This window comes from Symsagittifera roscoffensis, chromosome 9 (assembly GCF_963678635.1).
Source record: "Symsagittifera roscoffensis chromosome 9, txSymRosc1.1, whole genome shotgun sequence".
In the NCBI taxonomy this organism is placed as follows: Eukaryota; Metazoa; Xenacoelomorpha; order Acoela; family Convolutidae; genus Symsagittifera; species Symsagittifera roscoffensis.
Window position 1 is genome coordinate 1,861,495 of NC_087070.1, and position 26,909 is coordinate 1,888,403.

Consider the following 26,909-nt stretch of genomic DNA (forward strand, 5'->3'; position numbering starts at 1 on the left):
CGATAGACTTTATCGACGAAATGTAAATTCAATAAAAACAGGAAGGGTTTGCGTGCACTATTAAAATTCTGAACTAAAATAATTCATGTTAGATAATTATAACGTCAATTTCAAAGTTACCAAAAAAATTGTTTCCCAGCTTAAGGTTGATGCTATGTCTCTGTATAATGGCAAAAAGACTACAAATTTTTAGATGCAATTGCATGTTCAACCGCGATGGGATTTTTTGGCTCGCCATATTGCTTTTGAATTTCGCGTCTCAATTGAATTTGAATTCGTCTCAACTCTGCGTTTTCGTTCAATTGGGGCATTCTGTTTATTGCAATGTCATTCAATTGTACTGGAGCAGGCGTGTGAACTAAAAAACAAACCATTTCAAAGATTATTCAGAACAAAAAGAATTAGAATTACCCAAAAAATATATTTTTACAACGAACCCATAGATTTGTAAATTAACTGAGCTTTTTTACACAGAAGCGCACCTCTGGTCACCCGGCAAAAGTAAAAAATTAACCGGCTATGATTCTCAATGATTCAATGATTCTATATTTTTTTATGAAAATGAGTTAAACTTAAATGACATCTACAATTTCATCTTTTTTGACTTTTGCTTGATAAGCAAAACCGAATCAAAAATTAAGAAAATTTTCTCGGCATCCAAACTATTTGTTCTGACCACTGAAAGTTGGTTTTGGGTTCTTTTGGGTTCATTTCAGTTTTTTTGACCACAGAAAGTTGGAGGAACTCTGTCTCCGGTTTGATTATAGTTTTTTTCTTATTTTTTTTTTGAAATTTTGTTCAAGATTATTTGTGGCAAAATCAGGTGCCACAAAAAATCATCAGAATTGTTCGAGTGATATATCTTTCGCGAGTCGAGATTTTTCACCTAACTTGAAGCAAAAATTAAACCGTTTGAGCGTTTTTTTTAGACGATTGCGCTCAAAAGCTTGCTTTATAATGAGCGAAATGAGCGGTTTTGAGCAATTTATCAAAAAGCCGCTCAAAAATAGCGCAAGATTTGAGCGGCGTTTGAGCGGTTTATATAAATAAACGCTCAAACCGCTCAAATCCTGCTAGGTTTTGAGCAGTTTTTGAGCGGGATCTCGACCCGGGTTACGCTTGCGACTAGCAAGCGTTTTCAAACTGGAATATAAACTTTTTTTTCTAGTTAACAACTACTTGAACAAAATCAGTTGAATCACTTGCTGACTATGCAGCTGATTTCTTTTTACTTGTCTTCTTTTCTCTTAATATCTTCCAGGTTGCTGCCCCTTTGGCATGGACTTAAATCAGATGCCATTCTAGGGTTAGAGTCGTGGCCGGACCTTGTTTTTTCAGTATCAAGGAAACTGAAAAAAAAACTCCAAGAAAATTGAATTGTTGGTTTTTGTTTGTTCGTTCAAGTTTCGTCGGCTAAATCACCACAACGGATTTTTCTTGTGCGGTAGATAATTTCACTTGTAATTTTGCAGTTGGAATAGTTGCAGGTGCAAGTGTTGCTCATTCTACTTTCAGGCAGGGGGGGGGGGGGGGAAAGGGGGGGGGGGGGGGGCTTGAAAGATTAAAAAAAAATTTCATGAACTTTTTTTTTTCGTTTCAGATGTTGTCTGCTCAAAACTTGTCGGCTTAATTGCCTTATCACTGTTTTTTTTCCTTTAAACTCAGACTTTCATTGTAGTTGCAAGTGGAAGTGCTGTTCATTCTAGTTTCAAGGGGGACTTGAAAGATTTTAAAAAAATCAAAAATCTTTTTTTTTCAGTTCAAGTGATTTCAGCGCAAAGATTGTTGGCTTAAGTGCCACATTACTGATTTTGTTTGTGCTGTAATCAACTTTCATTTTAGCTGCAAGTGCAGGTGTTGTCCATTGTTATTTAAGGTGGAACTTTAATTTTTTAAATTAAACCATATTTATTTTGGCTCAACTTATGTCTGCTCAAAGGTTGTCGGCTTTGTTTCCTTTCGTGAATTTTGTTCCGTTGTTGCTGCTTCAAAATTCATGTGTCTGGCATGTTTGCCTGGATTGAACTTTTATCGAGACATATGAAAGTAAAATTACTATTGGCACCAACCGATTGTTATGAAAATTGACATGAGAACTAAATATGCCATAACAAACATATTTGGTCCTCAGAATCAAACTTGTGAAACCACTCATTACAACATAAATTTGATGCCTACGTGAGATTGGGGAAGAAAAAAAAAGAGCCAAATATTAATGACCTAGTTTTTTTTCAAAAAAAATGTCATTTTTCATTTTCATTTCCTCTGTGCTTTGAAGCTCTTTCATTCGTATAGAAACTTATCTCAGTGTCAAGAAATTTCGGCTGAAAACTTTTTCTCAGTGTTGAGAAAAATTATTTTTTGTGTTGAAAAAAAAAACTTTTCTCAGTGTAAAAAAAAACGTTTATTGTAATTCATTTACAAAAAACTGTAATTTTTTGTAATTCTATTTTGATTACACGGTTTTCTTATTAAGTTTCACTTTTGCTCATTTACTTAGCTCAGTCAGAATTACAAAACAGTAACAGTCAATTGAGCAAAAAATATGTATATATTTTTTTGCTTCAGATTTAAAACTATTATTTTTCGGATATCTGTCGTCAGAACAACCTGGGCTAACAAGTATAAAAGTTGAAGTATAACAACAAGTATAAAAGAAAGTTTTCTAACAAGTATAAAAGTCTAAGTATTTTAATTCAATTCAAGCCTTGAACTTCACTTTCAGAAACAAATCAGTATTTTTTCTGCAAAAAAGTTTTAAAATTTTTTTCTAATTTTTCTGTCTGATAAAAGTATTTGTTTAAAAAATAAGGTTTTGATGAAATGCAATGATAAAGAAAACAATTTATGCTATAGCACAATTATCAAAAACATTTCGAAACAGTTTAAGGAAATGATCCGCAAGTTTCACAAATTACTCCGATCACAATAACTCCCATCATACATTTTTTTTCTAGATAAATTCTTCTTCCCTGGCGGGGGTCAGAGTTTTTCTGAAAAATTATCTTTAAGATAGAAACAATTGCTCGATTGAACCAGGCAAGTTCAAAATTTAACAAACGACCCGTGTTGACCTCTAGACACCGAAATGCTATTCTAGCACCTCCATACAGCTTGTCTGTGAAAAATTGCTGAGTCATACCATTCCCAATCCCCCAAAAAAATAATGTTTCCATAAATTATTCAAACTTTGCTCAAGTTTTCTCCAAAACCAGATCAAATCAATACTCAAGCAAAAATTTTTTCTTTGAGCATATTATAACTCAAGCTAAATTATAATTGTTTGTTTGTATCGTTGTTCCAGATACTCAAGAAAAATAAGTTCGTCAAATTTGGGTCCCTGCATTCCACCACTTTTATTAATTATAAATTTTTCAGTACCCTGCAATCAAACGAAAATTTAATCATGTGTGGTCTGAATCAAGCGTACGCTTTAAAATAGTCGGATCAACAAAATAAAAATATCGGTTTTAGTTTATTCATATCTCAGTTATTTGCTTCGGCGAATTGTTTAGCAAATTTTATACAATTTTACTGGCTAACAAAAAACACGCAACATTTAGGAGAAAAAATTGTGCACAGAGCGTATCCCGTAGAAAATTTTTTTAAAGCGCGTATGAAAATTGATTGAAAAACTCTTGAATAAAACCGTTTTTGCTTTTTCATAAACATTTGGAATATAGGTTTTTCATGTCTCACTAAAATATAAATGATTCAATTAGTCAAAATGCTATTCGGTTTTCTGAAGCCTCCATTTTTGGATGACATTAAGGCAAATTTACCTCTATAATTTATATTAGGTTCATATTTTAGTCAAAAATTGACCAGGAGCTTCTGATAAGCTTAGTGATGATGTCCCAAAACGTTTTAAAATTTTACTTAAGATTGCAAAAAATTTGAATCAGTATTTATTGGTAAAAAACTAACAAGTAACTTTGATAGTGATTTGTTATAGAAATTCCAAAATAAAATTGATGTGATGAAAAAGTTTGTTCCGTCTTAAGAATTTTTCGTGTGAAGGAAATAACCTTGATGACTTTTTTTTGAGTATCGCACAGGCTTCTTATGCGACTGCAAAAATTCCTAAATTGAGATATCAAAGAATATTTGACAAATGCTCCGACACATTTTGAAACAAAAATAGCAAAATGCCGAGCAAGTAGTACAGAATGTTATAATCACAGAAAATTTTGCAGAAAAAGTTTATCAATTTTTGTAAGAAAACGATTTTTATCTGAGTTTTTTTTAAAAATTTTTAATATTTTTCCTTAAATTGATGTGGTCTTAATTTTACTGTAGAATGACATTTTCACTGAATTAATTCACATCGTGTACACCATTACAATCATTCTGAAAAACACAAAAACTCATCCCAATATTTATTTTCGAGTTTTGTAATAGATTTTCGGGATTCAAATGACGATTAACTGGGCTTCAGAACGATAGCGAATTAAAACAAAACTCAGTTTTTTAAGTAAGCTGCAATCACGCTGTAAAATAGCCTCCAACGGCGCTGTTTTTTTTCGCCTAATTTGAGAATATTTTAACAAACACGTTTAAACCAAAACATCGATCGTAAATTTTCACAATGTTCAGACAATTTTAAGCCAATGTAGTCAGAAAATGAAAATGAAGATTCCCCAAAAATTGTGCATGTTTAAAGTAAAAACTGTGCTTATTTTCAATTCTGACAGCTCTTAATTTTCATTTTTTCATTGAAAAACAATTCAGGCTGTATACCTGCAAATTGCACTCGGCGGGGCCGATTTCCGTTTTGATTGTTGTCTTGGTGCTGGTCCGGCTTTGATAGATTTCGTCCCATGACAGATCTCGTCTTATTTTATTTTCAACAGATTTCGTCCCAAAATTTTGGATATGGATAATAGGATGTTGGATATGGGACGAAACCTGTTAAGTAAATAAATAGGACGAAATCTGAAGTAGGATGAAATCTGTGCCAATCGCTGGTCCTGGTTTGATTGTTGTCCTAGTTGGCAAAAACGCCTAATTGGTCGAAGAGCTTCGCCTATATCTTTACGAAACGCATCATTTTGTGCGACCAAAAGTAGCAAAACAATTGGCATGTTCCAAGTTGCGAGAATCATAGAAAAGTTTCTGATTAGAGTTATCAGAAAACGTTCTCCTTCGACTCCTAGACCTGTTGAAACCATATCACGTTCAATAATTCTTGCCACCATCATTAAAATTGAGCGGACGAACGAAAATAAGAAATAAATTATGCTGCATAAAATGGATCCAGTTGTCATCGTTTTCTCATTCTGCCACTCATCGTCTGAAATTTGCAGCATATCACGCAGCTCTCTTGTCATTTTTCTAAAAAAAAAAAAGAACAAATGGCTTTAAGAGCGAAAAAATTGATTCATATAAGTTTTTCTAAAATTTTCTTCATCAAGTTTTTGGGGGTTTGTTGGAAAGTCCTGACATCAAACTTGCGCGTGCGCTTCGGGTGTATATTGGCGCCATAAACGCGCTTAGATCATTTATATTGTTGGTCGACCAAAAATGGATGTCAAAATTAATCGTTGGCGGCTTCTTTTAAGAACATATTTTTGAGGCGCGACTTAAGAAAATACTTTGAGCGGCAGCGCGACTGCAGAAACGACTTTGGCGGCGCGACAAGAGAAAATACTTAGACCACAGCGCGACTCAAAATAGGATTTTGACGTCATGGATTGCGAACAGACCTCGGCGGCTCGATTCAAGAAAAGACTTCAGAATAGGTTTTGAGTCGAGATGGTTTTTCCGTCGTGCCGGGTTGGAATTGGCAATTCTTGGTTGCGTTGGTTACGCTTCTGTTTATGGTCATGCAACGCTGTTTTTTTAGCTGCGTCGTTTTTTTGCCGCACCGGTTTTCAATTGCTGCGATTCAGTCGAGACGGTCTGGAATTGCACAGATTAAGCCGAACCGTCTTATTCTAAGTCGTGGATCTCAAACTGGGTCAATATAAACCCATTGAAGGTAAATAACTGTGACATAATAGTTAAGTAGCAATAAAAAGAGTTCACATGTTCCTTGATTCCCGGGTCGAGGTCATCGATTTGTGTTTCGACTTTGAAAGTCAAGCTAGTGCAGTTTTACGATCGAAGTTCCGTGGTCGAGAATAAGTCGAGCACAAAGTAGAAACATACCCGATTTCGGTCAAGAAGGTCGAAAAATAAGTCGAACACAGTCGAAACATACCCAGTTTTGGCCGAGAAATTCAAAACATAGGTCGAGAACAGTCGAAACATACCTGATCTCAAAATGAATAAGTCAAATAAATTTTGGAAACTTTTTGTCTGTCGAGAATGACGAGAGAGTCTGAGCATACCCACTTTTGATCGAGAAAGTCAGAACATATATTTGCGGGGTCGAACAGATAAACTTTTAAAAAATATCGATCGAGACACTCGAGAAATTTAAAAAAATCGAATTTTGGCCGAGAACATTGAAACATAACTGAACTGGGTCAAATGAATTCCAACACTTTTGTTGTTGGGACGAAAAAATCGAAACACCAAAACTTGGTCGAGAAAATTGAAACTTATTAAATTTTGGTCGAGAAAGTCGATATATACGGAAGTTTGGTCGAGATGTTTAAACATGCCAATTTTTGGTCGAGAAAGTCGAAACATAAATCGAGCACTTCAACCCGAAAACTTTTAAAAACAGACGTACAACCGAGTAAGTTTGGATGATCAATATCAGCTTTATTAGTTTTTTACTTTTAAGCAAAGTTGTACTATCTTGGTTTAATATCAAAAGTTCTAAAATCGAAAAAACTGTTCCTAACACAAGTATAAAATCGATGCATGAAGTTTTGGTTCCAATGTGATTCTCCTTTTAGTTTCTGCCTACACTGGTAAAAGTTAAATAACCTGCTCTCACCTGACTTTAATCACAACATATAAATTTAGAGCCACATTCAAAAATATTGGTAAAAAATTGAAAACAATTCCGTAGCCGATGAATAGTAACTGAAACTTCTGTAGAGAAGTGTACTCCATGTGGCAAACATTGTTATTCTGGTCGAAGTCCACGAGAAAAAATGTAGGTAAATACGCCAAAATTGTCAGTATAAAGTTGGATATTGTCCCAATAACTGGATATTTGAGTTTGTACATTAAATGTCGCCTATACCAAGAAAAGTGCTTCAGGGCTATGACGCGGTCGATGGCCAGCAATAATTGTTGGTTGTATGAAGCGACTATCAGAGATAAGCCCAGCCAGCGAGACATTTTGCAGTAGAAGTCAGAGAAGTCTGCATATTGTAGACTGAAAACAAAAGCTTACATCTGCTAAGTTTTTCATTCAAAATTGGAAATTTCAAAATTTAACACAAGATAACTAAAATAACGCGACAGAAAAATTACGAACTGCAAGATATATAAATGAACACTAATTTTAAACTAACGCTAAAAAAAACTTTTCAGAAACAACGTTTACATTAGAACATTTTTTTCCTGACTTGCGAATCCAGTTTTGTTCTGCTACATGTTTTTTAAATATGACAAAGAGCGTTTTTTATATCCAAAACGATCTAAAATTTTCTCAAAAAAAGACGAATTTTCCAAATTTTTTTAAATAATTACGATTATCTACTGTTTGGTTGGCCAAATTGATTTAGCAAGCTCTTTTAAAACACAAAAGAGACGACTTAATTTTCTCAAATATTTCAGCGCTGCAGGCAATATTTTGTAAAAACTAGCCAAAAAGCCATTTTTTGGCACTTTTTGGAAAATTTTGACCAATAAATTGCGTGTTTTCGGCAAGCACTACCCGTCAAATCAGTGTATATTGGCGCCTTTAGAAAATAAGCCGCCCCTGTTTCTAGATCACACATAAATGCCTTTTCACAACTTGTTTTTTTGTTCTTCTTACTATAAAAGCTTATTGATACTTTTTTGTCCTCAAAAATTGTGTGCTATTATATATCTATTTTTGAAAAAAGCGATGGTATGTATGGTAAATTTACTGTTTTCAAGCAAAATCTTCGCAGACTACAGCAAAAGTTTCAGAAAAACAAATTTCTGGACGCGTCTTCATGAATAAGCTTTAATAAATGAATTAATTTCACAACTTCAGATAAACTGGTTTACAATAACTAAGTAGACATGACAATGATTTCATCGAGCAAATAAACGAAAACTTTTGCCATTTTCTCGTTTTTGCCATTTTCTCTAAAACTAATTGAGATATCAGATTGACATTTTAATTTTAACACATGCTGATGAAACGTTTTAGAAGGACTTAGCCAGGTCGAAATTCGAGAAATCTTACTTTATAGGCGAAGAATAGCTAGTTGGGCAGTACAACACTGCCGAAAAAAATATGTCGAACAGTGCCGAAAATGAAAAAGTTGTTCAACAGTGCCAAAAATATGAACAAATTTCAACATCATCAAGTGCGGCAATCAAAAATTAAAGGGCCAATGTTTACAATCTTAAGTGATACTTAAAGATTTTCAGTGAGAAATTTTTCAATTTAGACGTTTTGGCGCCAAAATAATTGTTTAATTTTCAGTTGCAGACACTTTGGCGCCGAAATTGGAGTTATTTTCTTTGAAAATTAGCGTTAGTAATTTCCTGCTCTTTAGAAAATGCGTTTTCATTATTCTGAAAATTTCCCGCCTTTTTCGGCACTGTTGAACGACCCCTAGCTAGTATATGCTAAGTAGTTCCAGAGTTGTTTTGATGTGGAAATAACATCGCAAATAACCTAAAACATGCAAATTCGTGGGCTCATAATGGTTTTTTGGGACATCGATAAGTTTTGCTTACTCTTTATACCGCGGAAAAACGACAAACAGAATAATTGAAAGAGTGGCTTGGTGCGGCGTCAAAAAATGGTTAAATATATAAAAGTCTTTTTGCATGAACGAAAAGAATCAATAACGTTTCCAACCCTATACAAAAACGTGGAGAAAAAAAATTTCGCTTATTTGCTTGCTGAAAGCAAGTTTCCATATATTTGTAGCCCAGTGTATCTAATTTTAGTGGTCATCAGCTCAAAAATTTTTCGTTCCATTTTTTTTCTAATGTTTTAGATAATGTTTGGCTGCTTAGCGTTTTCACATTTGTTTCTAAATAAAATTTGTCATTTGATTATGTTTTCGAAAGTTGTTTATTTTTTTGTTTTTAATTTTTCTACTGTAGTGAGTACTAATTTGCCAGGTGTTTACTGTTCCGTGTGATGTTAATAATTTATTCACTAACTCAAAAACCAGAATTAAAAAGATTTATTTATTTAAAATCTTTTGCGGACAAACTTTAGTTTAAACTCCATTTTGAAGTTTTCTTACCTGATGAGGCCAAAAGACTGAAATATGTCTGCCACTGCTAACAAAAAAATGTAAAATTTCGAAGCTCTTTCGAATCCTGTTTTGAGTATAGTAAAGCATATAGTCAAACAACAGATCACGGCAACAGAACAAAAGATTGGGAAAATAAAGTTCCTCGTAACTCTAACTGCCACCATCAGGCTATTTTCAATGTTCGATTGGCTAATCATAGATAAATTGCGTGTAATTGAACCGTTTTCTAATTCCATCATAAGACTTTGACCTGTAGAATAAACAATTAATCGTAGATTGTTCGCTATTGGCGAAGCCCTGAATGTTTCATGCAAATGTTCGACAACTCCATCCAAAATCAGGCGCCAAAAAATCTTGGGATTGATTCAAAAAACATATCAAATCAAAATTTTTTCAGTCGTGATTCGAACCTTATTATAAATTTCCAAAAAACTCTCCCAGTATGGAGAAAACCTGAATTGAGTTTTTTTTATTTTTTTGGTCTAATTTTGAGCAAACAAAGCGAGCGAGCAGATTTTGCTTAAAAGCGGGCAGAGTAACCATACATAGTTATACTCAAGTAAAAAATTTTCTCCAAATTTTTTAGCGCCTTCATGGGAATATATAGAAAATTTATTCGAATAAAAACAAAACATCCGTGCATTATATTATCGAACCCTAAAATTTGGAAAATTTCGTACATGCTCTATTGGAAAATCTGTATTGAAAAACCGAATTTGGAAAAAGAAAAAGACAGTTACAGAAAAACGATTTAGTAGAAAAAGAAATTATAGCTTTTCAACAGAAAAGAAAACTGTTTTGCAGAAAAATTATTTGACAGAAAAAGAAAATTTTTTTTTGCAGAAAAAAGTTATTTCTAGCAGAAAATATTTATCAGCAGAAAAACAGGTAGTCATTGCTTGATCTGGACGGCAATTTATTTCGTCAATTCAATTATTTACTGGGAACTGATCACAGTCTCTTCCCCTTCTGGACGGCAATTTATTTCGTCAATTCAATTATTTACTGGGAACTGATCACAGTCTCTTCCCCTTCAACTGATTGTACCCCGCATCCTGATCGAACCACTTTCAACTCATCGTTCGCCCAGAATTGGCATAGCGAAAGAAAATAGACAGCCAGAAATCAACAGCTAGAAATCAGTAGTCAACCGATTTTAACCATGTCAAGCAAAAAACTTAGCCAAGAAGAATTTAATGGACTTCAAAAATCAGCATTATACAAGATTTACTCCAATTTGTACGACCAGAAAGAAGATTATCGTAAAATAATGGAGTTTATTGAGAAAACATCGGAAGCAGACAAAGATGGCAAACTACAGTCAACATCGACGAAAGCAAAAGAAGTATCAAAAAATGTGAGAAACTTTTCGCCTTTTCCTGTACCAGAGGAGTGTGTAAACTTGATTTTGGGTTCAAGTATAATTGCTAGGGTAAAAACTGAAACTTTCCCCAATGATACAATTGTTCATGCATACAGGGGTAGCTCCACTGAGGAGAAAATAAAAGTCCTTGACCAATATAGTGAAAAAAAACTTAAGTGTGTGATAATCCAAGATGGGACAAACTCCATCTTAAAAAAAATTTACTCAACGATTGATGAGTTTAGCGCCAAATATGAAGAACTTATCGCTTTAATAACTGCAAAATTTTCACCAGAATCGATTGTTATTTGCGAAATACCACCAATACTTAACAATGATGATGCTAATGACAAAATTGATCATTATAATCGTTTTCTGAATGAAATGTATGGTTCGACGACGGGATTTGAGGTGCTAAATCTAAACTCAAACATCAAAAGCTTGGAGAACTATCAGAGTTTTTATTTTGACACTATACACCTGAACGATGAGTTAGGTATAGCATTCTTGCGCAATTGCCTTGGCTCATACGTGTTCAAACACTCAAGTAAACTCCCGAGGGTAAAACCAGCCCCTGATTATACTGGAAAAGCAAATTCCAACCAAAAATCGCTTTCCAATTATCAACATAAAAATGTTTATAGGTCTACCAATAGACCCTATAGTAACAATCGCATGCACCCATATGGCCGACAAACTGCTCATGGCCGACAAACTGGTCAAAATAATTTCAACAACAACTCATGGGGCTGTGATAATAATTATAACCATAATCTGAATCGTAACCAGCAGTCATATAACTACTCGCAAGGTTTTCATTATTAAGTAATGCTAGTTATGACTATCTTTTTGATAAACGACTGTTATTTGTAATTTTAACTATAATTGTTCTACAAAGCGATACGCTGTTACTTTTTGCCTTAACTAGCATATCTGTCATCAGCTTCTGCGAAAGCGATCAGTTCGTAGCTTATGCGGTACTGAATAAAAGAAAAGGAAAGTATCTTTTTCCATGGGTTGCCACAATATACTCGAACAAACATTATTGCACTATACTTAATAATATAAGCTATTACTATTACAGTTATTATATAAAAAACACAAGCAAGACTTATAAAAAACAAGAAAGGTCCCTTCATAAAACTCTCCTAACATCAGGGGATATCCACCCAAATCCAGGACCATTCATGCAATTCAGTCAAATAAAGAAAAAACTGGAAAACTACAACAACAACTTAAAAGTACTACATCTTAATTGTAGAAGCTTAGCTAGAAAGCGTTCAGATCTCAAACAACTTATCAAAACTTTTAATGATAATACAATTTTCGGATTTTCCGAGACATGGTTCAATGATACAAATGACAATAAAATATGGGCCATAGACAATGACAAACATAAGTTGTTCCGATGTGATAGAACTTATGAATCAAGTAAAAAATTGAAGGATGGATGGGTCATGTTACTGGTTCCTAAAAAGTTAAACCCAAAAGTAAGACATGACTTAAACAACATGCACAAAAAATATGATAGCATCTGGATAGAATTTAAAGCCGGACTCAACAAAAATGATAGAACCACTCTATTAAACCTGGCCTACAATCCTAATAGAAACAACAAAACAGACTTCTTAGAAGATCTAGCCAAATCAATTGACCATGCACAGTCATTTAATTCAAACCTAATTTTACTAGGAGATTACAATCTCAACTATCTCAACGAAGACGACAAACAGTCTTTAGATACAATCCTAATACCATATAATCTGGACGTCACTAACAAATTAACACCTACTCACTCAAAAGCACTAATTGACTATATTATCACCGACCTAGGCATAAAAGATCTAACAAATAATTCAATAGTATTCACACCACCAATTAAGACCGACCACCAAGCAACAGCATTCATTACAGAACTTAAGCTGAACAACAATGTAAGACCAATCAAACGTAAAATATATGACAAATCCAATTACTCCAATTGCAAATTCAAACAAAAACTATCAGCTATAAATTGGAGAAGTTTCTATAGCAATAATAATCCCGAAATAATGCTCGACATCTTCACATCTAACATTGCTGACACCATTAAAGAATGTGCCCCACAGAAGACTATCTCATTCGCAACGACAAACCAAAGGTAAACTACGAAGATGATAAATTTATTTCCCAACTGTTTAACTCGAAAAAAAAAGCGAACGCGAAAAATGGAGTATAATAAACGATACAAGAAACTCAAAAAAAGTCTTCCAACCTCATTCCATTACTTAGAAACTCCTTCGGCGATTTCATAACCAATAATTTACAGATGGCGAACCTGCTAAATTACAAGTTCTCAACTCTTGGATGCTTTTATGAGAAAAATTCAAAAATCAGGCAAAGTCCACCGACTTCTACATACAAAATTCGAAATAATAATAAATTTTCATTCCGATTCATCACACATCAGCTGAATGTAAAAAAGAAATACATAATTTAAATTGTCAAAAGGCACCAGGTCCATCCAAAATTCCAGCCTGGGCACTGAAGGATGGCTGCAATGAAATATACACACATCTGACATTTCTGTACAATGAGTTTTTGAAAAACAAGACATATCCTTGCAAGCTCAAAAAAGCAATTGTCACACCAATATACAAAAAAGAAGATCCAGAACTGTCAGAAAATTATAGGCCTATCTCTATAACTGGGGATCCTTCAAAAGTTTTTGAAAAATTGTTATATAAACAAATCAACGAATATCTGATATCCCAAAAATTACTAAGTAATACCCGATTTGGGTTCAGAACATCATATTCAACAATCGACGCTATTCTTTATTGCACTGAAGCATTCAGAAAAGCAATAGACAACAACAAAACTGTAGCATGTTCCTTATTGGATCTCTCTAAAGCATTTGATTCTATTGATCATACTTATCTTAAAGAAAAACTAAAATTTTTCCGAAGAAGCTATAGAAATGATCAATTCCTTTATCACCAACCGAAGTCAGAAAACAATTGTTAACAACACCGAATCCGATTGGATTACACTTGAGCAGGGTGTCCCACAGGGCACTGTCCTTGGCCCTATATTATTCAATCTCTACATTAACGATTCAACAAACAAATTGACAAAACATGTAAAATAGTTCAATATGCGGATGATACATTACTATTCTGTGAAAATAACGATCCACAAAAAGCTATTAAAGCAATCGAAGCCAATTGCTGTCTATTGTCAAATTATTTTTTAGAACACTCACTTCAATTGAATGCAAAAAAAAAACAGAACTCATTGTTTTCAGCAAAAAACATTCAAGGAAAAAGGATGAAAAGTATACTATAACTAGATGATAAAATAATTGAGGAAAAAACCAATGTTAAATACCTAGGAGTAGTTTTAGATCAGTTTCTCACATTCCAAGATGAAATAAAAAATATTCTCAGGAGAATGGCATGCGGAATAAAAACACTTCAATCAATCAAAAAGCCATTGCCAGTGAAAACAAGACTCTTGATAATGCATGCACTGGTAATTATTCATCTGAATTATCCAGCAATTCTTTTAAGTGGAATATCCGCTAACCTAATGATATCTCTGGAAAAACAATTAAGCTGGGCAGTAAAAACTTGCTGCGATCGTGCAAAATACAACTCATCTTCAGACTTGAAGCTAAAACACAATATATTACCAGTAACAATGTTTCTGGACTATAAAATATTATGTCCCGTTTGGAAAATACAACATCAATTATTGCCAGCCTATTATAACATTGAGTATGATAACCACCAAATAGATATTATTACAAGAAACAAAAAATTATATTTCGGCGACAGATACCATGGGCAATACATAGAAAATTCCTTCTTTAAAAAGTCCGTCATAATCTGGAACAAAATAACAGATGATAAAGTCAACTTTAAAGACATAGTAACATACAGAAAAGCAAAGATAAAATTCAAAAATTATTATTTATTATTATTTAAAGAAGACCCCTCTGTGGCAACTCATGGTAAAGTTTCATGGAAAAGCTTCAAGTTTATATAATAACATTTATTTACCAACCATCTTGAAGCTCTCAGGTGAAAAGTAATCATCGATAATTGTAATCGAGTTTGTTTTGTTTATTGTTATTGTAACTATGTGTATCTAATGGTGTTATAATATTTTTATGAACTGATAAAAAAAAAACAGAAAACATTTGACATACACTTGTGTTTTGAAATTAATTTCGATGTGCAATTAAAGTGTTTTTTTTTTTTTAATAAACTTGTAAAACAAATTTCAAGAAGTTTTTTTGTTTTCTATTTTTCCTTGTTTATTTTTTGTAAAAAAACTATTGTTAAATGAACCGTTTTTATTTTATCCATCAAATTTTTAGATTTTTGTGTATTTTCTCTCGTCACACCAAACCAACTACAAAAAACTACTAGTTTAAGTTTTTTTTTAGAATATGGTCGGAATATTCTGTGCTATTTGCATAGCAACTGGCTAAGCTCGTATTTTTTTTCGCTTTCGTCTACTTTTGCTTTCATCTAAATTCACTGCAACATGCAAAAGTCAGCTGGAAAAAATTTCTGAGTCTTTCTTTTTTTGGTTGATAAATACGGATTAAATCGCTGCTTACTTTTTTGTCTGAAATTAGCCGAGTTGCCGATTTTCAAACTTCATTACTTTAGAAACAAGATTGCTCTGCTTTCAGGGCAAAAATTTGAATGTTCCGACAGCCTCTTAAATGGTATCGAATTGTCGTTATCAATGAAAACAATAAAGACCAGAAAATTAGGAAAATATCAAAAACTCAGCGTGAAAATTTGAGTAGTACAAGCATGGCTAAATTGGCAATTTTTTCGAAAGGCAAGAAATCTTCTCATATTCGATCTCATGGAGGCAAAATATTTTGTTGGTGAAAAACTATTTAGAATGTTCTTTTTCCAAAAAAACTATGATTCAATGTGGGAAAACATTTAACAATTCTGAAAAAGGAACTTGAATGCTAGTATAAACTGACTTAAAAACCAAATAAGTCAGCTTCAGACCGCCCCTTTTGAAAGTTAGTAATTGTGTGCTCATTTTAATTTGTTTCAGGCGCCATTGATATGACGTTGATTTTTTTTTATTTCATAGCAATTTATATGAGGGGGTATTCGCATGAACGAAACACCAAACATTGTTTAATCAATTAACCTCCTTTAATTTGTCTATATTCTGAATTTCAAGCGTCCGCCTTTCAAAAATTCGAATAGCAATTTCTGCTTGGCTAGCGTAGTTTTCTTGCAGTCAGTTTTTCGGGCATGAAAAATACTATGAACCATAGAGTGCTGATTTAAATTAACTGGACAAAACGCGTTAAACCTGAAATTTAAAACGCATTTTCCTCAAATTGGGTTAAGTTTAGGAGAAAATGAACACGACACTTGCTTAAAATTTTACCAGAATTAAAATTGTGCAATTTGTTTTGCGAAATTTGGGCCCAAAATTTTACCCCAAAAATGGGTCATTTTGGATTTTCTTTATTAATCAAAAATTACGCTGAAAATACCCAGTTGATTACAAACATAATTATATCGAAGTGAGCCCCTTACCTAGCCCAACAAACTTTAGGAAAGGTATATTCTCCAAAACATTGTATAAATTAATTTATTTTTGTTTGATAAAATACCAACTTTTTATTTAAAAACAATTTTTAAAGGTTGCAAATTTTTTTTTTGGAGAAAAAACCCTTCTTAAAATTTGTTGGGCTACGTAGGGGCTCACTGTGTTAATTATGTCTGCGATCGACAGGGTAGTTTTGGCGTAATTTTTGATTAACTAAGAAAAACCAACATGACCCATTTTTAGGATGAACTTTGGCCCGAATTTTGCAAAACAAATTACACCATATTAATTCTACTAAAATTTTAAGCAAGTTTTGTCACCATAAGTTTTCACCAAAGCTCAACCCAATTTGTGAAAAACAAATTTTAAATTTAAACTTTTGCTCGCTTTTTCCGGTTAACTTAAATCAGCACTGTATTATTGGCACAAGCCATTTTGTCCTCGTGCAAAACAATCTGAGTGAAAAAAGAAGGATGCCGAATAATCAATGGTGAATAAAAATAATAAAACTGTTAATGAAAAAAGAGGGATTCCAATTTATCTAGTTAGTCCCAAGTGACCAAAAAATCAAATAAAATGGGTAAACGTACTTTGTTACTGTGAAAACTCGTTCATTTAGACCTAAGATTTTCCAAAGGAAGGAAATAGTGACGGATTTGAAAAAAAAAAAAATCGAAAATATTGTTGGCGTTTCTGCAGGTCGAGCAAATTATTTGACCGAAATTTTCTGTAATAATAAAAGAAATTATGAAAAAATCAAAATAGCGTTTTGGGCACTTTTTGGAAAGTGTTGACCAACAATTGCAATTTTTTGACAGTCGCTCCCAACTCAAACTAAGTTTATACTGGGGTCAAATGAGGCTGTAGAAAAGTTTAAAGTCGGTTGACAGAAAAAATAACAAAAGTTGGGTATATTTTGGTTACTTCCGAAATAATGCAAAAAATAAAATAAGGATATCCTGTTACTGTGCAAGTAGCACAGAATGTTGTGACCACAGTCTTAGAAAAATGCGAAAAACATTTTTTTTTTGAAATTAGTGTCGATTTGTTTCCGCATGGTGTGATAAAAATGTCAGAACGAAAAAGAACTTAGGCATAGTAAAAAAGCCATTTGAAAAACAGTTTATGAAAAAAATTGACTAGTAAAACGAAAAAAAAAAATTAAAAAATTAAAAAAAATTTTTTTCCCTCAATGAATTTTTTTTGCTCAGGGTAGATATTGTTCAGCCAACATTAATTTTTTGACGGGTTTTTTTTCCTAATGAACTTTCAAAAATAAGTTTTTGAATTACTTTTGCGATCAATTATAGTATAATTCTCGGCCTGAAAATTTTCCAATTTGGCGTAAATGGTGGTTTAGTTTCTCAGCAGTTCTAACAATTCGTCTGTGGTTCGTGACGCAGAAGCGCAAATTTTATAAGCGAGGCGCAATCTTCTACCCTCAAAATCACTCCGAACAGATATTTAGAAAAAAATCTGAACTATCTGAGTCTGGGCAAAAAATTCAGCCCTCAAAATCACGCCGAACGGAATTTAGAAAAAAAAACTGAAGTATCTTTACTATGTTGTTTAAATGAATTACTAAAAAAGTGCACAGAAAAAAATTGGCACTGATTTTGTTTTGCTGGTACTAATTAATCACTGACAGATCACTCTGTGAACTCAATACTGAATTCGCACTGACCGTACTTATACTGTGGCCACTCTGTATTTAATTGACACGCGGCTTAGAGGTAGGCTGGTCGGATCAATGACAGATTAGCATATCAATGACTTGAATTTTCGTTCACACATCTCTTAAGTTCTTTCAAACCAAAAATTGGCTGTGCAGTATAAGCAAATTATATTGTTCCATTTATGTAAACATTTTTTTAACCGCTGAGGCAATGCAAATTTTTGCATCGATTTAGATACAAAAATAAATTCCAGTGGTGTTCAGCCGTATTGATTTGTAAAATTTGACTGTACAAAGTTGCAACCGTTTTTCAAGAGAAGGCAACAAATTTGGTCATTCTCTGACCATAAATTGATTCATATAAAATATAATCCGACTTTTTTTAGAAAATATTTTGCAATCAGACTAATTCATGATTTCAAATAATCTAATAAGGGCAAGTATTCCATTCTGTGTTTATTAGATGACTAAGAACAAAAAAGTACTGTGAACAGAAATTGCCGTAAACTAAAATATTATCCAAAAACATCAGCAAAACTCGTAAACTCAATTATTTACACTATCACAGGACAAAAATCAAACGAGTTTTAAATTATAGTGCAAATTGACTAAATCGCGTGAAAACACTGCTGAGGGAAATGAGTCGACAAAAAATTATAAGGTTTTTAGTTTCAGAGCCGCGGATCTGCTCAAAATGCCATTTTTGGCTTTAGTTTCAGAGCCGCGGCTTTAGTTTTGGCTTTAAGTTTCAGAGCCGCGGATCTGCTCGAAAACCATGTTTTTCCAAAATACGTCTGACCGTAGTTGCTGAGATAGTTTTCGTACTGAAACATTTATAATCCGACTGTAGTAACTTGATAGACCGTTTCCTGTCTCCTTTCTTTACATTTTTGACCAGAGTTTTTCTTCTTCTCTATTTTTTTTAATTTTCTTCCACACCTAGAAAGCCCCATGGGTCCTTAGGATAAGCTTTTTAATCACTGTACGCAGTTTGTTGGTTTACTTTCAGCGTATTGGCTATTTTTTCGATGGCACAACCTTGTTGTTGTAAGTCAACAATTTTAAAATTCATTTCTAAACTCAACGTGTTGCGTTTAGCCATATTTCTGAACTAACTGAATAAATCCCCCAAAACGCACAAAAACGTGAAAACATTTCACGTCAAAATTTACGGGCCTCCTTCTTTTGTTCAATTTCTAAATAAAATTGATATATTTTAAAAAACGGTTTTTCAACAGACACTATATGAAAAAATGACTGTACAAGTCTTTTTGGCGAGATAGTGTTTTTGTGAGTACTCATTTTATTAGAATGAATAAGCTTACTTTATTTATATATCTAATAAGACACATACCTAGGATTTTTCACAAGAAGAGGATAATGATGAATTTTAAGAAGCATTCCAATATTTTGTTGACATTTTTGCAAGTCGATAAAATTGATTGACCGAAGTTTCCGAAAAATACTATTAAGAATTGTAAACAAAGCCAAAAATGGTGTTTTGGGCACTTTTTGGAAAGTGTTGGCTGTCAAATTGCATTTTTTTGCGGTTGCCCTAAATTCAAAATGAGCATATATTGGCGTCAAATGAGGCTGTAGAAAAAATTTGAAAGTCGATCGACGGAAAAAATACCAAACAGCCCAGATATTGAATATCAGTTCGAAACCCTCCTCGGTGCTCGTTGCTTTTAAGAGAGAAACATTTTGCAGCCGGTGAAAAAATAAGCTAAGTTACAGGTAAGTTGGTCTTTTTTCAAATCGATCTATGGTTTTTACGGAAAAAAACGCAGATAATAACTGCCTAAAAAGTAAAAAATAATTGTTTTCAGGTTTGTTAGTTTTATCATTATTTCATTTCCACCCAAAATCAGTTACCACAAACAATCATCAGAATAGATCGAGTGATATATCATATTGAAGCCTTTTCAGATGTGATTCGGATTCGAAAGAAATTTAAAATCTTTCAAAAATTTGTTTTGAGCTTTTGAGTTTTAGTCTGAATTCGCGCAAGTAAAGCGATCGAGCAACCTTCGTGATACAAAAACTGGCCGTTTAGGCTTAGGAAAACTTTTATGTTTCAAAGAAAAATTTGTTTGGAAAGCTTCATTTAGCGCCTTATTGGCAATTTACGTTTTCTAAAAAAACGTTAATTTATTGTGCAAAATTTGTTTATAACATTTTTTTTCAATTTTTTGTTTTTATCTATTTTATATAAAAAATTGTGACCATATTTAAGTCACCAAATTTTTATCTGTTTAGTTTTTCATTGCAACATATGAAAAAAAAGGAAAAACTTTTCTTGTAGTTATATATGAATGTGGTCTTAACAGAAACCAGCAATCTTTGTTTAATGTGGCTTTGCTTAAAAGAGTTATAAGTGACTTGTCTAAAAACACATAAGAGAACCAAAAAATATTAAATGCTTCTTATTTTTTGAATGAGCTCCCATAGCAAAAGTTCAATTTAAAATGCAGTAAATTTGATAGTTTTTTTCATCTCTTAGATTACTTAGAGCGTCAAATTTAATTCAATTTGTAGGGAGTTTCAGCCGTATTAACTCATCGAGTCAATCATGTACGTAACTCATGAAGCCAAAACAAGTTTACTCGCATCGTAACGAAAAAATAATGTTTCTAACTGGAATTTAAACTGAGGATAAAAAAATCTTTGATTGAAAAATAGACAAATCAGTCAAAAATCTTAAAAAAAAACTGAGAATATTTTTTCGTTTTTTCTTCCCTATAACAGTATTTAGGTACATTTAGATACATTTTTGTTAGTTTTATATTTTTTTTACGACTAAATTGTCCCCCTCAATGGTTTTGGAGAAATTTTTTTGCCGCTTACGCTCTAATAGGATAAAATCTATCTCGTTATAATTATCCCAAGTTTCAAACGCTCGGTAATTTACAAAAAATGGTTAAATTGGAAAAGAAGTTGAAAATCAGTAAATAGAATTGAAGTTCTGAACTTGCGAGTTGGTTGATATAAGGATTCAGAAATCAAAATTAGCGCAGATAGCTATTCATTATAAGGCTTAATTGATAACTGAATGAACAGTCATTCAACGCAATGCTCATTATGGTCGGTTTTTGTTGAGTTCTTCGGAATGGGTAAAAAACGAATTGAATGAATTTTGAATGCAACGTTCATTAAAGTGAAAGCTTTTGTTGAGTCTCGTTTCTGTAACAACTATGGTTTCAGCTCCTCCTTGTCAATGATCAATTATTTTTTACAAAAGTTGATTAATTAAAAAGGTGTTTTCTATGGACATTTTTTCAATTCAAGTTCCGCCCAACTTGCTTACAAGTTACTTAGTGTATCAGACCTATCAGGCATAGTTTTCAACCCAATCAAACTTTTCTTTTAGTTAGCTTTCCTTTTTTTCTTTCATAGAAAAAAGTGAAAGAATTTTTCTGCTCAGGATAGCTTTTGTTCAGCCAACATTAGTTTTTTGACGGAAATTTTTTTTTCTAATGAACTTTTTAAAATTAATTATATCCTTTATGATATAGTTGTCGGTGCTGAGAAATTGCCAATCTGGCTGAATTGGTGGACTAGTTTACGAACAGTTATAAAAATCCATCTATGGTTCGGAACGCGGAAGCGCGAATTTGTTAAGCGAGGCGAAATATTCTGCCCTCAAAATTACTCCAAACAGAATTTTTAAATTGAAAAAAAAACTGACTTTGAGAAGAAATAGTTCGGAACTATCTGAGTATAGGCGAAAGAATCAGCCTTCAAATTACTGAACGACCTTCTTTTTTATTGAATAAATATTTAGTAAACAAGTGCACTGAAAAAAAAAATTGGCACTGATTTTAATTTGCTGGTACTAATTAATCACTGACCGATCACTCTGTGAACTGAATGGGCACTGGCCGTACTAATGCTGGGGCCACACTTTAGTTACTTGACACTAAGTTTAGAGACAGTCTGGTCGGAACACTGACAGATTAGCATATCAATGAATTAAGATTTTGTTTCAGAAAACATTTTGCAATCAGCCTAAAGCATGATGTTAAATACCCTATTTATGGCAAGTGTTCCATTCGGTATTTACTTAGGTGAACAGTAGAAAAAAGAAAAATTAGTCGCGGCGGTCAAAAAATTATGTGGTCAATTGCTACGGACTCTCCTCGCTACGGAGTTCCGATGCTAGGTTGGAACTTGATCCTCTAAATATTTCCAGTTTGTTTGAGAAATCGCAATGTTTCTCGAAATTTAAAAAAATCAACATAGAAAAACTATGTAGCTTAGGAGCAAATGCTATAATACTATCCTCAGCCTTCCAATTCTAAACTGGAACTTCATCCTCCTATTTATTCTAGTTTTTGGGAGAATGAATTTTTTAAAAATTGTTATGATAATTTTTTACTGATTTCTTGTCTAGTGCAGTGACCACTTATTCAGTATTATATACCTCCATCTATTTAGCTATTCGAAATTGGAGTTTTAAGTACTTACTTGACTTTTTCGTTTCGAAAAAGTTGTATTTTTTTTGTTCTGTTTACTAAATTGATTATGTTTGATTATGTTATTTAAGCCGGATATACTCTCAGTGGGTACTCAAGGTGCCTTTTGTCTATCTACTCCAATTTATTTAATTTGATGATATTCTGTATTGCTTCTAAAAATATAACCAAAACTCTGTGGAGAAATCAATTCTTTCTTTCTTATTATAACTACAAAAAAATGTATGCCCGCTGCTTAAAAGAAAACTCAAGCTATAGTAACTGGGCCGAAATTAATATTTGCTGATTAAGTTGCATTTTACTTCTATCTTCAAGTCGGACTAGTTTTCAAATCGTTGGCAAAAAGAATGCAAATAAAACTCAAAAATAATAATTAAAACCAGTAGGTCATCAACATACGCATTCTAAAACAATCTTCACAAAACAACTCCAAAATAGTTCTAGCAAATAAAATATTGCATCGGATGTGTTCGTTATTGCATCGAAAACAAAAACCATCATCAGTGGTTTGCGATTTTGGCTCTCTTGCTCGGAGGTTCGGTAATGTCGAAAGTTTTGATACCAGGTGTGGTACTTTTATCTTCCTCCTTCTGGTTCTCTTTTCCAGTGGTAGAGTTGCAACTGGGGTTAGGCACCGGCAATTTCGATAGTCTGTACTGTCTTAGCACTTCTTTGCTGACGTACCAACAGACTTTCACGAATTCTTTTTCCCTCTTCTCTCGATCGGCCATCGACAGAATCTTGATCTCCAGCTTCTTCCTACAAAATAAATTCAAAGATTACTCAGAGCGATGAGTTTGCAACACCCTAGAAAAATTTTAGGGTCCGTCACCACAAATGGATATCTCAAAATAGTACAAAGAGGTGACCCTTTAGGTCGGCAGGGGGCCGAATTCCTGAGCCCCCCCCCCCCCTCCCCGCTAAATACACTGGCGCAAATACATCAATCTATACCACAAAAAAAAACAATTAATTACAATAAAAAATGACGGCGGTTAACGAAAATAACTACGTTCAAACGTTGTTTGAACTATGTTCAAACAACAATTTTAAAAAAAACAAGTCGAATTCTGCGAAAAAATTGATCTAGAAACACCCACATTTTGTCGACAAAACAGTCCAGTCAAATTTACTAGGAATTTGTAAAATTTTTTTGATAAATTAAAAAAACACGATGTTACAGCGAAACTTGAATTGAGTTAAAATGAAATTTATCAAACATAATTGTGGACAGGATTTTCCATTTTTTTTAAAATAAATGTTTAGACTTTTTTTCGAGCATTCTTATCTTTCTGAGCTCTTCAAAAACACCATAACCGCCCTTTTTGACAGCACTTTCTCCGCCGCAGACAAATATTTGAACACACATGTCAAAAATGCCATTTTAGTGAGCTTTTTGAAAGGCATTGACTTAAAAATCGATGTTTCGGCAAACTTTACCCTTCAAATTTATTAGATGATGGGGCCAAAGGCTCCTTTAGGAAAATTCTGAATCCGTCCATCATTATGACGCTAAATTGCTTATAATTAATAACACAAACTTTCACATCAAAAAATCAAATCAGAAACCATGCATCGATAAAACTGAAAATATGAGGCAAAAAAAATTCCAATAGATAATCTTCTAAATTGTTTTCTTTTCTAGCAGAAAAAAATTATCGTGTATAGAAATATAAGAATGAAATAAGTATTTTTAGCTCTTCGAAATGAACTGAGTGATTGTTATAAAAATTATTTGAAAGGTTACCGAAAAAAAAACACGGCAAAAAAGCCGGTAAAATTGGGACAAAATCCATGAATCTGACGAATCCATTGGGACAAAATCCATGAAAAAAAATTAAATTAAAATTTAGAAAAAACCTTCCAACTGTAGACCCAGTATCACCTCAGTAGCTCTAGAAACAGGACTACAGCTGTTCAAAGTGCAACTTGGCTTCGAACTGGAGATCCCAAAAACTGGAGATCCCATGAACAAAGCTTTTTACGGAAAAAAGTTATTATACGATTGCAATACCCTTGATAAGCTGAAAATAACTTGCAATTTTTATCTTATAACGGGCGAGAATTGATTGGCAAAGAGTGCAAAAAACGATTTTTTTAAAATAAAATAAATGAGCTATTTAAAATAAACGATTGTAGACATGTGCTGAACAGATAAGTAGTAAGGCCTGTGCCTTTATTACCACAGTTTGGAGGTTGGAGGCCTACCATGATGCTTGAAAAAATACAAGCAGAACAGTGATGATCATCTCAGTCGTTGTCAACTTCGGTTTTGCAAAAGAGATGAACAACACCTATTCTGGGTAATTGTCTAGCGAATAAGTTGATTTAACCGTGTGTGCAGAAACCGAAAGCTTAGGTCATTTGCCCTTCAATTTGCATCATTTTTCATCTGTGATATGCCAGTGTTATACAAAAATTGCATAACTTTCTCGGCATATTATACTGATACCCAAATATTTGGAATAGTCTACACTAAATCTGATCTAATTCTGAAGAACAACGTTTGAGGTGAGAACATAAAAAGAGACCTGGATAGATTGTCTCCCTGTGGGTTTTCCAGGGTCTCAGTCTCCTTGGCCCAGAATGCCCTGAACTCCTCCACCAGCAGTTTGAGTCCCTTCGTGTTCCCGTGCACCAACCGGATGAGGCTGGGCATGGCTGCCTTCGGAATCACTGTCACCACATTCTCTCCCTCCCCATTCTTCTTCTTCTGCCCTAACTTGTCCTTGTTAGCACGACACTGCTCGTCGTCAGTCTAAACCCAGCACACGGAGGGTCAGTGGTTCGATGCCCATCATGATCCGTGATAAATCGGCGAGGCTCATTTTAAATGTTTTGAAACAAAAAACATAGTTTCCCTATTTTTCGAGATAGAACATACACTCACATATTCGATATTTTAACTATTTATTGCTTAACAATCTACCAATCGTGCAAGTAAAATTGAGTTTTTGCATATATCTATGAGGGCAATTTGATCGTTTCATTAACTTTATCGATTCCCCTTTTTTCCCCTCACATTTTTCCGAGAGCAGCCTATCATATGTACAAACATGAATCACTCACCGAGAACACTTGAATGGGTTGTGAGGTGTCGCATAGGAACACGGCGGACAACTGGATCAACTCAACTGGTTTGCTGGGGTCCATGTCTGCCGAGAGGTAGTAGGGTCCGACCATCCTAGGCACCATCTTAACACACTTCTTCTTGAACCTCGCCTCCCACTCCTTCGTCTGCTTCTTCAGGTCTGAACATAAGCACATGTGGAGGATTTTATAAAAACCTCAAAGCGATTGCCGATTTTACAAAAAACCTCAATATTTCGAAATTCATCTACCTTCGGGTTAAAATTTAAAAAATGTTGAACATGCAAAAAATACGTTAAAAAAGCTTAAACATGGCGAGATAGTGAAGCCCGCATTTAAATATATAATAGATTTCAAATTGGCAATTTTTTGATAAAAAATTAACTCAATTCAAGAAAACTGGATTATTAGGTAAAGCTTTTATTCCGCTGGTGAATCTGGAAAATGATTTCCACTTCTTAAACTAGAAGTCAATAACGTTTTTCGTGACATTTACACTTTTGTAGTTCGATAATGAAGTTTGACTTCATTTTAACAAAAAAATAAACTAAACTATAAAGAAATCAAAGTCAAACCGCCAAAAAAACCAAATTGAGCGCGAACAGATTTTACGAGTTTTCCTGAAAAGTAACTATCCCGCCCTATAAAAGTATCTTGACTACGTTCATCGACTCTATAAGACAATCCCAACTTCAATCTAAATTGATAGCTTTATGATTTTTTGTGTTTTCATCCAATTTTCACACAGAGGCAAAGCGGAGTTTCCCATCACTTCGATACAAAAATGCATAACTATGATTACCAGCAAATGAAAAGACAAACAAAAACAAATACCTTCAAAAAATCGTTTGTTTTTGTCAAAAAAAAGTTATAAAAATTAAAAATTGCAAAAAAGGACGAAAAATACCTGAAACCAAAATTACCTTGAATGGGAGCATTCAAAAGGCCGAAAAATAACCCAAATGATTCTGCGGCAACTAAGCCGACAAAAACAGACAAACAGAAATGCGATAAATATTTTTTGACGCGCGGACAATTTTTCCGCTTAAAAAACAGAAAGTACCCGTATTCGAACCTTTGACTTTATAGGCATTAACGCACTACATGCGCGAATTAACAACTGACTTTTGACTTCATATGAAGCAAAGAAAAGTAAAATGATTCAAAAGATTCTGTTAAACTAGTTGTTAACCCGCAAAAAGTCTATATTCCGGTTTGATAACGCTTGCAAACCGCAAGAGTAAAATTTTTCCTTTTTTTCTCACAAGTGCGTCAGTAGGACTTTTGCGAGACGGACAAAAACTCGCATGAAAACTCCTTTTCCTCGGCACTGCCTATTTTTTTTAGATCAATTCAATTAGTTTTTGAGATTCAAAACACTCAAAGAACCATATTTTAAAAAGTAAATTATT

At 33.5% G+C, this 26,909-nt stretch overlaps 1 protein-coding gene across 1 annotated transcript in view; it reads right to left on the minus strand.

Moving 5' to 3' along the window:
- Positions 1 to 22,772: 22,772 nt before the first annotated feature.
- LOC134853855 (FK506-binding protein 5-like) overlaps positions 22,773 to 26,909 on the minus strand; it is an 82,320-nt gene continuing 78,183 nt past the window's right edge. Inside the window, exons 14-16 of the mRNA XM_063869798.1 lie at positions 25,477 to 25,658; positions 24,939 to 25,165; positions 22,773 to 23,166 (exon numbers count right to left, since the gene is read on the minus strand). Coding sequence (XP_063725868.1) covers positions 22,908 to 23,166; positions 24,939 to 25,165; positions 25,477 to 25,658 — 668 coding nt within the window. The 3' untranslated portion in view covers positions 22,773 to 22,907. The remainder of the gene's footprint in view (positions 23,167 to 24,938; positions 25,166 to 25,476; positions 25,659 to 26,909) is intronic.